General features: G+C 34.2%; 1 protein-coding gene across 1 annotated transcript in view; it reads left to right on the top strand.

Moving 5' to 3' along the window:
• The window catches only part of NCAM2 (neural cell adhesion molecule 2), a 210,242-nt gene that overhangs the window by 25,515 nt on the left and 170,032 nt on the right, over positions 1–14,695 (top strand). The window contains exon 6 of the mRNA XM_040621667.1: positions 13,694–13,811. Within this exon, the coding sequence (XP_040477601.1) occupies positions 13,694–13,811 (118 nt within the window). The remainder of the gene's footprint in view (positions 1–13,693; positions 13,812–14,695) is intronic.

Below are 14,695 nucleotides of genomic sequence, written 5' to 3'. Positions count from 1 at the left end.
TCTTCTCTTTTAATGTATACATTGAATGCTTGAGAATGCCCTGTTTGTAATGTTTTAACTTCATTCCATAACTTTTAATATGTTTTATATTAATGCCATTCAGTTCAAAATGCTTTGCAGTTTCCCTTCTGATTTCAGATTTGTCCTATGGGTTAATTTAGATTTGCGTTATTTTGTTTTCAGATATATGGGGATTTTCCGAATATTGTTCTGTCGTAGTTTCTAGTTTGGTTCTAACGTGATTAGAGAACCCACTTTCTTTGATTTAGATCTTTTCAAATGTATTTCCTGTGCAGTAGAAAAGAATGTGTGATCTGCTGGTTTGGTTAAAGTTTTAATAATAATTAGTTAAGTTAGGCCAATTGATAATGTTGATCAAGTCTTCTTTATCCTTCTTAACCTCTTGTCCACTTGCTCTATTAATTACTGAGAGAGGGCTGTTTAATCTCCAATAAAATTATAGATTTATCTATTTCTCCTTGCAGTTCTATTAGTTTCTGCTTCACGTGTTTTGAAGCTCTGTTATTACATGCATAAAAGGTTAGAATTATGTCCTCTTGATGAATTGACTTCTTGATCATTAGGATATTAAGCACTATATAGTCAGTTTAGTGGTTTTGTTTTTTTGGGTTTTGTTTTTTGGGTTTTGTTGTTGTTGTTGTTGTTGTTGTTTGTCAATTCTGACAGTCCTTGACTTTGTATTGGAGTGTTTGCACAATTTATATTAAATATCTTATTGATTTAGTTGGGTTTAAATCTTGCTATTTGCTTTCTATATATCTTATCTGTTCTTTGTTCATTTCTTCTATTTATGCCTCCTTTAGATTTTTTGGAGTATTTTTTATTGATCAATTAATTTTCTATCTTGGCTCATTAACTATAAATCATTGCTATGTTATTTTAGTAGTTGATTTTCACAGTCCTTCATCAAGTGATATTATACTCTTCACACATTGAGTAACAGTATTCCTTTTCAGCTTTTGTGTAATTGTCGTCGTATGTTTCACATCTGTATAAATTATAAACCCTGTATTAGTTTTCCATTGGTGGTAACAAACTACCATAAATTTGGTGGCTTGAAATAACACAGGTTTATTACTTCACAGTTTCTGGAGATCAGAAATCCACGTAGGCTCGGCTAGGATCTGCTCAGCGTATCACAGGTCCACAATCAAGGTATTTATGGGATTATGCTCCTTGCTACCAACTCTGAGGAAGAATCTCTTCTAATATTCAGGTTGTTGGCAGATTTGTCCTCTTTTTGTTATAGGACTGAGGTTCTAATTCCTTTCTAGGTATCACCCAGAGGAGGCTGTCCTGGTTTTGAGGGGCATCTCTGGTCCTTACATGCAGGCTTCTTGTTCCTGTGCCAACAATGGTGTAGTCAATCCTTCTCATACTTAGAGTATTTCTGACTTTCCCTTCTGCTGCATCTCCTTCTCTCTTCTGTTTTGTATTTCAACTAGAGAGAGTTCTCTGCTTTGAAGGGCTCATGCAAGTGATCTCACCTGGATTATCTAGGATAGTTTTCCCATTTAATCTTTATAATCTTAATTATTATCTGCAAATTTCCTTTGCCATTTAACTTGACATATTTATAAATGGCTGGGTTTATGGCATTGATGGAATTGTCATCTTTACAGAGGAAGGGGACATTATTCTCTACTACCACTTTTCTCTTTCTCTCTCTCTATATATATATATAAATATATATAATATATAATAATATAAACGTGTGTGTGTGTGTGTGTTTATTTTGTATATATGCAGATTTCCATCTGGTATCACTTCCCAAATGCCTGAATGACTTCCTTTAGCATTTCTTACAGGGCAGGTCTGCTAGTGATGATTCACTTCACCTACTGTATATTTGAGAAAAATCTTCATTTGCCTTCATATTAAAAATAAAATTTTGCAGAGTATAGAATTCTAAATTGAAAGTTTTTTGTTTTTTGTTTTTTTTCTTTAAGTACCTTAAAAATTCTGAGCCATTACCTTTGGCCAGAGTTATTTCAGATGAAAAGTCTGCTCTCATCTTTGTTTTGTGCTTCTGTACCTAAAGTACCCACCCACCATTTCTCCTAGATTCTTGAAGATTGTTCTCTTTATCGTTTGTTTTAAGCAATTTGGATATGATATACCTTGGTGTAGTTTTCGTCATTATTCTTGTACTTGGGTCTTTTTGACGCACTCGGATTATAATCTTTATCAGATTTGGAAATCTTTCAGCCAGTAGATCTTTACATATTGCTTTCCATCGCACACTCCTTTGGAACTCCAAGTTCACATAGCCTAGACCACCTGAACTTACCCCACATCTCTCAGATGTTCTGTTCATTTTCTTTCAGTCCTTTTTTTTTTCTTGATGTATTACTTTTTAGATGGTTTCTATTACTTCTTTCAAGTTATCTTTTCTTCTGCAGTGTTTAATCTACCATTAATCCTGTCCTGTGTATTTTGCCTTCAAACACTGTAGCTTTAATATGTGTAAATTGGATTTTTTCAATATCTTCTAAGTCTGTAACATGATCAGTCTTTGCTCTAGATTCTTGAACATATGGAATGCAGTTATAGTAACTGCTTTGATGTTCTTGTGTGCTAATTCTATCATCTGTGCCATTTCTGGGTCACTTATGGTTGAATGTATTTTTTTTTTCCTCATCATGTCTCATAGTTCCTGCTTCTTTTCATGGTGAATAATTTTAAATTGGATGCCAGAATTTGTGGAGTTTACTCCTTTACTGTGCTGAATATATTTCTATTTATTTTAGGTCTTTTTCGGGAATGCAGATGAATTACTTGGATACAGTTTCATCCTTTCAGTTCACGCTTTTAAGTTTTGTTAGGTGGGATCAAAATAGTCCAGAGCTAATGTTGCCTCACTCTTGAGGTAAAATCTTTCTAAATTCCTTATTTGACATATTTTATGAGGTGCTTTTGTTTTGTTTTTTCTTTCTTTTTTTTTTTTTTTTAATTCTGGCTCATGGGAATAAAAACTATTTGTTTCTCTTTTTGAGCTTTGTAAATTGTTTCTCTTGAATTTTTTTGGAAGTTCTCTCCCTGGCCTCAGTAGTTTCTCCTCATTGACGTACGTGCAGACCCCAGGGAAACTCACTGCAGATCTCAGAAAGTCCTCCTTGCGCACCCATCTCCTGTCAGGCGCTCTGTCCTGTGACCTTTGCTTCCTCTGACTGCCTTCCCTGCCTCAATTCAGGGAGACTTCTAGACTCCAACTGGGCTCCTCCTCCCTCTACTGCAGCTTAGAAACTCTCTCTAGACAATTAGCTGAGGCAGTAGTAGGACACACTCATTTCCTTTTTTATTTCAGAGATCACTGTTGACTGCTTTGTTGATTGATTCATAGTGCCTTGGAAACTGTTTTGTACAGTATGTCCGATTTCTTGGTTCTTTTACTTAGTAGGATAAATTGGGTGCCTCTTTCTACATCTTGGCTGGAAGCTGACATTCTTGTATATAATATTTTAATGTAGTAAACAAAATTCTACAGAGAATGATAAGGATTTAAATAATGTTAGCAGTATGTTTTGTTTAATGTGACGTTGCTCACTCATACCTAAATCCTGACCTCAAAATATTGCTGTGTTCTGTTCTGTTCTGAATTCAAAATCATTTTGTCTCTACATATCTATGTCTAAGTCTCATTTTCTGCCTATGTTGCCCACACATTTTGCTTTGAAATTAATTTATTTTTGTTAATTAATTAATTAAATTGTACTCCAGTTTTGACACTGGACTGTTGATAGCAGGGTATCACAAAGCTACTCTGAGAGAGCCACAGCATGAACTGAAACATGGCCAACATTCTAGGCCAACAAGTCTATGTGTCATAAACAGGAAGACTATAGAAGCTGTGGAATTTGCAGTTCATGATAGATAACAAAGAGCAGCAAGAAGTAAAGGGATTTTCAGAGTTCATTTGGCAGATCAGAGTAATGAGTTAAAGAAAGGGAAGGAATTTGATAAAGTAAAGTATATGTGCTGCCGAAGCGAGCACTTTGATAAAGTAAAGTAGAAACAAGCACACCCTGAACATGAGTCAAGACTCCCTCAGACTGGGAAATTTCTGAGATTTTCCTGCTTCTAAACAATGAGGAACTGACTTGTTCAGGAGTCGTGGACTGTTTTAGTAGATCACCTTATTGAATCTGGTGGATAATCATTATGCACTTAATTATAAATTAAATAACACCATTATTTATGTTATACAATTATAGTATTTCTAATATAATTATAATTTTTTAAAACCTGACCATGTAAATTTTTTAAAAGTTTGCATATTTGATTTATATTAACATATAGTAAAATTTAGGGTTTTTTAAATTTTTACTGTATAGTTTGATGAATTTTAATGTAAGCATAGATTCATGTAACCACCACCACCGCAATTAGTGAACAGAATTATTCCATCATCCCCAAACACTTTTATTTTTCCCCTTTGAAGTTGCATCTTTCTACAACCTCTAAGCCCCGCACAGCCACCACTCCCTTTCCTTCACTATAATTTTGTCTTTTCAAGAATGTCATATAAGTGGAGCCCTCTAAAATCTAACCTTATCTAGGATAAATTCCCAGGAGTTGGGTTGCAGGGCTGTAAAGTAAGTGCATGTTTTTTAACTTCATGAGAAACAGCAAAATCATTTTCCACAATGGCTGTATAATTTTGAAATCTTTCTAGTAATGTGTAAGAAGTCAAGTTGCCTCTCATTCTCACCAGTGCTTGATCTTGTCAGTTTTTGATTTTTTGTTTTTAATGCTACACATCAAAATAGGTGTGCAGTGAAATCTCTGTGGTTTTAATGTGCATTTCTGCAATATATTGCCATGGCTTTATGCAGTGGCCAATGAGAGTGCATACCTTTTCATGTACTTGTTTCTCATTCCTGTATCTGTATATCCTCATCAGTGAAATGTCTCTTTGCAATGTCTGTACCCATGTTCTAATTAGATTATTTTTTTTCATTACAGTGTTAGGGTTCCTTACAACTTCTCTAAGTGCAGTTTTGCTCTCCAGACAGCCTCTTTAGTGATGTCTGTTCACTTCTTTTGCACTTTTTTTCTTATTGTTGAATTTATTGTCTTTACATATTTCAGATACAATTCCTTGCTCAGAGATGTGACTTACAAGTACTCTCTCCCATGCTATGGCTTATCTTTTCATTCCCTTAACAGAGTAATTCAGAAAGCAAAGCCTTTTAACTTTAGTTTTATTTTATTTTTTTTTTAAGATTTTTTTTTTTATTTATTTGAGAGAGGGACAGACAGAAATAGTGACAGAGAGCATGAGTGGGGAGGAGAGGGAGAAGCAGGCTCCCCGCAGAGCAGAGAACCCGACATGGGGCTTGATCCCAGGACCCTGGGACCACAACCTGAGCCGAAGGCAGATGCCAAATGACTGAGACACCCAGCCCCTTAACTTTAGTTTTAAAGAAGTCCAAGTATTAATCATTTTCTTTTGTAGACCATTCTTTTGGTGTCATGTCTAAGAACTCTTCACTTAGCCCCAAGTCACAAAGATTTTCTCCCAAATTTTCTTGTAAAAGTTTTATGCTTTTATGTTTTCAGGTTAGGTCTTTGAATCATTTGGGGCTCAGTTTTGTATGAGGGATAAATTCCATCCTCAGTTTCATGCATTTGCATATGGATATCTAGTTATTTAAAAACCATTGCTAAAACACTATCATTTCTCCATTGAAATGCCTTTGCACTTCGTAAACTAAAATTTTGAAACATTGGCTGTATCATAGGAGTCTATATCTGGACTTTCTTTTCTGTTCCACTGATCTATGCACCTATCCCTGCACCATTATTGTGCTTCCCCAATGCATAGCTGTACTCACTCCTTAAAATCAGAAAGTATGATTTCTATGACTTTGTTCTTCTTTTAAAAAAACCTTTTGTAAATTCTAGTTTCTTTGCCTTCCACTTAAACTTTAGAATAATTCTGTCTACAAAATGATATACTGCTGGGATTTTAATTAGAATTGTGTAGAGTCTTGATAGCAATTTTGAAATATCACATTTTTTTCAATGTTGAGTCTACAAATATATGAATGGTATGTCTCTTCATTTATTAAGGCTTTTTTTTCACTTTAATCTGTTTGTAATTTTTAGCATTCAGATGCCATACATGAATTTTGTTTGATTAACACCTAAGTGTTATATTTTGGAGCTATTGTATATGATTTTATATTCTTAATAAACCATTAAATATAATATGAATATTTGTAAATATAAATATATATTAATATATATTTAATTGTTCATTGCAAGTATATATTCATAAATCTGATTTTTTGTGTGTTTTTCTTCTATCCTGTGACCGTGTTAGGTGTATTTATTAGTTCTAGCAATGCTTTTGTAGATTTTTGGATGTGTAGTGAAGACAACAATGCATCTGCAAATTGGAAAAAAATTATTTTTTCCTTTCCAATTGTCTGCTTTTTATTCTTATTTGTTGCTTAGTACTGTGTTGGCCTACAGAATGATGTTAATTAGGAGTGTTGAGTGGGGACTTCCTTACTTGTTCCCAAGCTTGGAAATTAAGTATTCAATCTTTTACCTGAACATCACATGGGTTTGATTTGTTTTCAGTGTATTCTGTTTCCCATTCTTCTATTTCCTCTCCCCTGCCTTCTTCTGGATTATGTGAACATTATTTTATCTGTTGTGGTTTGGGCTATATCTATGCTATTTTTTCCCATTGCTATTGTGATTACAATATGCCTCTGTATTTTGGAACCAATATTTTACTGTTTCAGTTGAAATGTAGAAACTATAGCACCATCTAGGTCCTTATATCGCTTTCTTCTTTGTCTTAGTTGTCTTCTGTATTATACCTGCATTAATTGAAAACCCCTATACTCAATGTTCTACTTCAATCATTAAACATATTTTTACAAAGATATTTACCATTTCTCTTGCTCTTTCTTCATCCCTGAAGTTTCCTCTAATAAAATTCCTCTTTTTCCTGAAGAGTTTCCTTTTCCAGTTATTTTAGGATCAAATCTTCTGGCAGAAGTTTCATTAATTGTCTTTTATCTGAGAATGATAATGTCTTTATTTTACCCTCATTTCTGAAGGATATTTTTGCTGGACATAGAACTTTATTCTGACATATTTCTCTTTATGACACTTTAAAAATATTGTTTCACCACTTTTGGCCTCCATGGTTTCTGATAAGAAACCTACAGTTATTTGAATTATTGTTTTCCTGTAACTGATACATTTTTTTGTATTTGTATGGCTTTAGCTTTTAGCAATTTGATTATGATGCTGATATTTTTATTTTCCCAAACAATCTGTCCAAATTCAGGCCACATATTGTGACCAGATTTCTGTGGGTTGTGGATTAAAATTAGTTACATTTTCAAAACCGTTACCGTATTTTCAGATCTGTATGTATGTGTATCAACGGCCATTTCAGTACCTGTGTGGTGCTTTAGCTCTTAGCTCAATTCTCAAAGTCTTGGTACTGTTTCAGATCAGATCTACAAATACGCGGCTCAGAGCTGAGCCCAAGATTTCATGAATAACTTGATGCAGTTACTTTCCTAAGCTCTTTCTACTCTGTGATGCCTCCCATGCTTTCCTGTTCTGCAAGTCTCCAGTTTACAGTCCCTTGGACTAAAAACTAGGGTTTAAAAAAATAAAAATAAAATAAAAACAAGTTAAAACTGGGTTTTTATCTACCCCTCACTGCCACAGATGTGCCCTTATTGAGGGCGTACTAGCTGGAGGAAAGAGAAGGAGGAACGCAGTGGGATTTCCCTTACCTTCTTGGGACCTCGGCTCTTCTGACTGATGCAGAAGAATGTCTTCCTTCAGAGACTCAGGCACTTGCAGGATCCCGCTGCTATGCCGGGGGATCTCTTCTGCTCCCTGAGACCGAACTAGAAGACTTCTCTGGATCTCTGTTGGGCCATGTTGATTCTTTTTTCAGGGTTTCCAGCTGCATTCAGTCTAGGCAAAGGGTTCTGAAGAAAAAAAAAAGTATTTTTTTCCCCCACAGCTTTCCTTATAGTATTTCAAATTCTGATATTTTTTGAGTAATGATAGGCCTGCTACTATTTACATTTCAGAATCTTCAAAGAGATTGTCCCTGTGTGCTGTCCTAGTGTTAGGGAAGAATTAAGTGACACAGACAGGATGTATTGGGGTTACTCTTATTAACCCAGAACTGGAAATCTGTAATATTATTTTTAAACTCTTGACATGTATATGATCAGGATTTTTTTGTTCTTTTTTTAAAACTCAAAATGATTATCTTTCCAATAAAGATATTAACTGAAATTCTTTACAGCAGCAGAATTATTGATTGATACTCAATTTGTCATTCTAGTGTGGTTCTAAACGTTTAGCTCAGACTTTAGGATAGCTCAGCCTACTTACTAACTTTTGACAGGAGTGTATTTAAGACCGTATATATCTACTTTAGTAAGTGGGGCAACATTAAAGGACTTAATAGGGGAAAAAAGAAGAGGCTGCAACTCTTTCTTTCTGGCAGTCTATCGCAGATGGAAATGATATTGGTCTTATAAAATTTGTTCTTTTAAAAAAAACATGTAACAGTAACTTCCCCAAATTGTGAGCTATATGACCATTTGATGATTTGTTCTGGTGTCTATTAAGATTATAGTAAACTGAACAGTTTTTAATACGAGGATAACCCTTTCCTCCCAACATTTTTGTGAGCATTACCTTCAGTCTTGTTATATAAATGAGCCAAAGAAGAGCCCTCTCCTCCTATTTTAGTCCTCATGCTGTTTTCGTCTTCCTAGCATGCTGGAGCCATTAGCTCAAAACTTCATTAGCGCCCAAGTCAAATTTTTACACATCTGTTGTTTTAAATGTAGCCAAAATATGCATATTTTAACCACCTAGAATCCACGTGTTTTGCACACCTTGCCGAAGTGCACCCACCTTCCGCTAGCTGTACACAGACAAACTCTGGGCCAGCCCAAGCCATTGCTGCCCTCTGGAGTTCTCCTGCTGTGCTGCGGAGTGCTGTCACTTGGACACACAAGTCTCCTTCTCCAATCTGCCTCTCCTAGGAGTTTTCTTGCCCTCCTCCCCTTTACGTGGTGCCCCTTCCCACACATACGGTCTCTGGAAGGTCTCCTGCTAGGAAGAATTCACCCTCTTACGCAACCTGTCCAAGGACCACCCAAATAAAGCCTATTGTCTACTGTATGCCACCAAGATCAGTCCTGAAATCCTCCAACTGATCAAACTTCCCAACAGATTCACTTCTCCAGAATTTTTCAAAAGTGATCATTACTGGGGCTCCTGGGAGGCTCAGTCAGTTAAGCGTCCACCTTCAGCTTAGATCATGATCTCAGGGTCCTGGAATTGAGCCCCACGCAGCTGCCCTTCTCTCTCTCTCTGTCCCTCCCCTCTGCTCATTCTCTCTCTCTCAAATAAATAATCTTAAAGAAAAAAAGTGATCATTAGTAACTCTCTAGGAATGTGTTCTGAAACCTTACACATTAAGGTTAATTATAAACATACACTATGGCTTTGATTTTAAATTACTTTTCTTGGCAGTTTTATAAGACTTCTTTTTAAAGGCTCATTTGAATTACCAAATTGTGTTCTATCTCATTTTGTACTGAAGGTGACGTCAAAAGATTTTGCCTTAGAACTCTTCATATTAGTAAAATTATTGGGGACTCCTCAAGGTTTTGTTGATGTGGGTTATGCCTATTTATATATATCATATGTATATCATATTAGGCATTGAAATGAGAAGTTTTAAAAACATTCATTTTGTGGGAGAAATCCATATTCACACAGATATGTGGTTGGTAAAGGGAAGGCATCATAAGACCACCTGAAGGGGTGTTGAGGACTTCTGAGGTTTTTGAAACATACTTGGAGTACTATAGAATATTGTTAATCATAGAATGTACTCAAAAAAGCATGAAAATGGCCATGCTTAATCGTGAAAGTATCCCTCAACATGTCCAAGACTTTCAGAATTTTTTTTAAATTTTGTCCCGAAGTATCTTCTATATTAACTTTAGTCTTTTATTTAGTTATCACCTCTTAACTGAGGAAACAAGAAGAAAATCAAAATAGTGCTTTTCATGCTTCCAACAGCAATTTTTCACTTGGATGTTCTTTAGTAAGGGTTCAAATGCTTATAGACAGTCAGCTATGAATTAACTTTAGGAAATTATCTGAAAATTATTAATTTCAACTTTTATTGTTTTATTTTCTTATTTGTTCATTAAATATTTTTTTCTGGTTATAAAAATAATCCATAGTTGGAGTTGAAAATTGTGTAATGACCACTGAGGGCAATTTGATTTAGTCCTCTTCAGTCAAAATTATATATGCATTTACTCTTTGACATATCAATTTTACTTCTAGATAATTAACTGGAGCATTGATTGCAGTAGATAAAGATCATAATAGGTAAATATTTGGATATTCTCAGGTGACATAACACATGTCCAATTGTTTATCCACAGGGTAGAAAACTGTGTAATTTGAACCGGAGTGAAGAAGTTCTCTATGTAATAACATAAATGTATCTCTTACATGTATTATTAGTTTGAGAAAAGAAGCACGGTACAGAAAAGGGTATATTTTGTAAAAGAAAAAGGAAACATAAAAAACTGTGTGTTATTATTTGCATAAAATTGCAAGCAATTAATTAAGTGGTTAAGGAGAAAAGGGATAAGGTACTGTTGGGAGGGGAAGGTCAAGAATTTTAATCAAAATGTATTCTACTTTCTGTCTCTATAATTTTGACTACTCTAAGTGCATAGTAAGCGGAATCATAAGAGTGTTTGTCTTTCTTGACTGGTTCATTTTGCTTAGTATAGCATCCTCAAGGTTCATCCGTATGTAGTATATGTCAGAATTAACTTTCTTTTTAAAGCTGAATAATATTCCATTATGCATTGATGCACATATGGGTTGCTTTCAATCATAAAATATTGCGAGTAATGCTGCTATGAACATGGTTGTACGAATACCTTTTTGAGACCTTGCTTGCAATTCACCTTCCATGTCTTCCCCTGGAAGCGGCAAACTTTCAGTAGACTCCAGAGATCCAAGACAGTCACATTAGACAGATTCTGTAATTGCTGCCCAGATGGGAAGACAGATGCCTGGTGCTTACTATTCTACCATCTTTCGCGAATCCTCACTTATGCTAATTTCTAAGTGTCACAAGGAAAAGTAAATAAGAAAGGACCATGAGTCTTAATTTTAGTAGTCTTCTGGCAGATAGAGGATATACATGTAAATTTATTTGATGATATATATTTTGGCCAGATCTGATTAATCATTGAGTTATGAAAGAGTAGCTCTCCCGACAGTGGTGGTGATTTGGGGGTGGGGAGGTTGTTACCCTTATCCGGAGTAAATTTGGAGGGCTTATTGGTGGTGGTCAATTTGAACCACATGAGTATTCCATAGTTAATACTATGTTCTTCATCTTCTGAGAAATGTTTAAGGGATAATATGTGGAGGAAAACTGCAAGACACAAAAGGCATGTGGGACTGCTGGATGCCATTGTTGGTTAAAGGAATTAAGCTGTCAAATAAGTGAGATCTTTGGTGCCTGAGCAGCCAGCGAGGGTAATTATAACATGAAGTTGGATCAAAACCTCCGTTTCAGTCAGAGTTCTGGAGTTACCTCCCTCCACATTCTCATGTTTCTTAAAGCTAAAGAATGAAAACTGAAACTTACCAGAAAACATTGACTACTTCACATATATAGAATATGTTTTTGTGAAGTTATTAAAACTAGATATTTCAGATATAGTCAAACAAAAGAAAAGTATTTTTAAAAATTAGAGTAGAAAAATATACTAGATGTGGGTCTTATGAGGTAGCAAGAAATTTGGATGAAATATAATTGTAATCCTTTTTAGAATTATTTAATCTAACTCAATAGCAAATTTAGAACCAACAAGGTAATACACATAAAAATGCTCTATAGTCTAAACAGTGGCTAACAAATTCCCTGAATATCTTGGCATCAGAACTAGTGAACACCTCTGCAGGTTTTGAACACGATTATTCTTCAGAATAGTTCTGGAATTACTCTTTAAAGTACCATATAAATATGCAATAGTAATATTGTTCGACAAATCCACACTGTAAGTAAGAGTGCACATTTCATGAGCAGAGTCACTGTATCATAAAATGTAAGCGTTAAGATTTGTCAATTCTTACCGATCATCCAGCATATGCAGTTTACTCTATAAAAAAGAAAATTATTATAAAGAATAAGTAATTTGTTTCAGTTACTAAAAATAATAGGACAAGAAGTGGAGCATGTGATTCTCCATTTTGAAGTGTTTCTATTTACACAAATACTACAGAGATCATTTCTATTGAAGAGTTCATTTTCATTATAATTATCTAATGGGTTAAATATATTTATTGTTGTAATAAAAATAGTCATTGTGCTATTACAATGACATTTATTATAACAAAATGAAAGGCATTACATTTTGATTAAAATACTCTTTTCTATAATTACAAAAGAAGTAAAACAAGGTACAGAAAGTCAAATTTCAGTGTACTTAAAATGCAGAGTTAATGTCTGAAAAACAGTCTATCTTATTGTAATACTTGTAATTATTATGTTACTTTAGAGACAGCATGTCAGATCATGTCCCTTGTATCTAAATTCATAAAGGCAGAAACTTGATTTCTTGTGCTTAATTGCTAAGATACATATCAGTTCCTACCCCCACCATCAATGGCAATAATACAGCATCAATGCTGACCTGAATGCTATTGTAGAGATATTTAATTATTATCACACTTATAAATGCCTGTCTGGTCATGTTGTTTAGGATATATAAAAAACAATTCTATTAATATAATTAATTTTAGGAATATCATTTTGTTGTAGTCAATTGAAAATCATAAAAATGTGCATTAAATAAAAATTTATGCTGTAGTTTGAAATTTAGCATCTATTATGGATGCTATTGATTTGTTTATTGCAAACAGTACATTTTAGTAACAGTTTCAACATGTCCAAAATGTGCAGCATATACAGTTTTTGCAATGTAATTAGTTAGAAATTGGGGAAGCTTAATTTTAAAATTGAATTGTTCATGAAAATCTATTTCATGCCCTCTATGGCTTGAGCAGTTTCTCTTCATAAAATGTTCTATAGTTGTGTGAAGAAATTAAGTGCAGTTAATCAGAAGGAACATTATAGTTTGACACCTAATTTGAAAGCCCTGTCTTGAAGCAGTGAATGATTGCTTATAGAATTACATATACCAATGAGAACCCAAATAGGAAATCCATTTATGCTCCAAGTAGATCTCAGTGTTGATGTCAGTCAGGGCGATATTGTCTGTTTTTGTGAGAAATATTTCATAAAAGTATATATATATATAAATTTGTTAAAATGTCTAGTTTCTCATTGAGTCTAGTTTGATAGATTAGAATAGTAAAATAACATTAGAATGAATTATCTAATTATTGTACATTGGAAGGCAGATCAGTGGTCTTAAAGTCATTTTACTGTTAAACCAAGTCCATCCTATTGATGTAAGGACAGAAGTAAGCAATCAAGTTCTAAAGCTTAGCATTTTAGCAACAACAACAACAAAAAAGTAGTTGTAAGAAAGTCACATGGTGTTGATGAAATGTTTTTCATCTCTATTTAATCTATGTTCATCTCTTTTTTTAGTGCCGCCAGCAATCACAATGCCTCAGAGATCTTTTAATGCCACAGCGGAGAGAGGAGAAGAGATGACCTTATCGTGCAGGGCCTCTGGCTCTCCTGAGCCCTCCATCTCCTGGTACAGGTAGGTTACGCATACACATCCTTCTGGCTTGTGTCCAGAATCAATCTCCTGGAAAAAGATTTCTGATCTTATTTTATCAAGAATAAAAACATTCTTTTGAATTTTATTAAAAAGTTATGGTGGTTTTGTTTTCATTTAAATTGGTTAGATTAAATTGTTAAAGAGATTAACAGAGTGATTTAACCCAAGTCAAAGGCTACACCCATCGCACTGGTTATTCTTGTACAAGGCATGTTTCTGGCCAAAATGGGCCCAGAAGCCCAATGACTGATTCAACCACATTTATGTTGCTGCTAGAGAGTACCTAGAAATAGGAATGCTAGTACTAATGGCATCACCATTGTATGTGTATAAAAATCGTATTTTATTAGAATGTAATTGTATATTTTATTTATGTACCATATTATCCAGGAAAAAAAGCTAATTATGTACAGTCTAATTTCTATAAATATAATGTCAATTTTAAAAAGCTTACTTCACTAAGTGAATAAACTCTATTCTAAATCTGTTCTTTGACAGTTTACTTTTATATATTTCTATAGAATTTTTAAATGTCACTTGACTTCTATTAACATCAAACAGATATCAACACATTTCATTCTTTTAGGTTGTGGCTCTGTTAAAAGGGAGACAATGTAACTTTACAAATGGACCATCTTATAAATACATGTTAGTTATTAATTCAGGTTACCATTCAAGCATAGCTACAGATATTTATAGAATCTCTTCTACACTTCATAGGCCAATAATAATCACAAGAAAACAATTAGAAATATATCCAAATTGGCCAAAAGTAGCCATAGTGAGAATTAGGTTTTTTTTTTTAACTATTTTAAGAAGAATAATTGCAATCCAATTCCCTTTTTTCTTTTACTTCCCAAGCA

This window comes from Ursus maritimus, unplaced genomic scaffold (assembly GCF_017311325.1).
Source record: "Ursus maritimus isolate PB19 unplaced genomic scaffold, ASM1731132v1 scaffold_4, whole genome shotgun sequence".
NCBI classification, from domain to species: Eukaryota; Metazoa; Chordata; class Mammalia; order Carnivora; family Ursidae; genus Ursus; species Ursus maritimus.
Note: the sequence above shows the minus strand (reverse complement) of the source record. Positions and strands in the feature narration are given on the sequence as shown.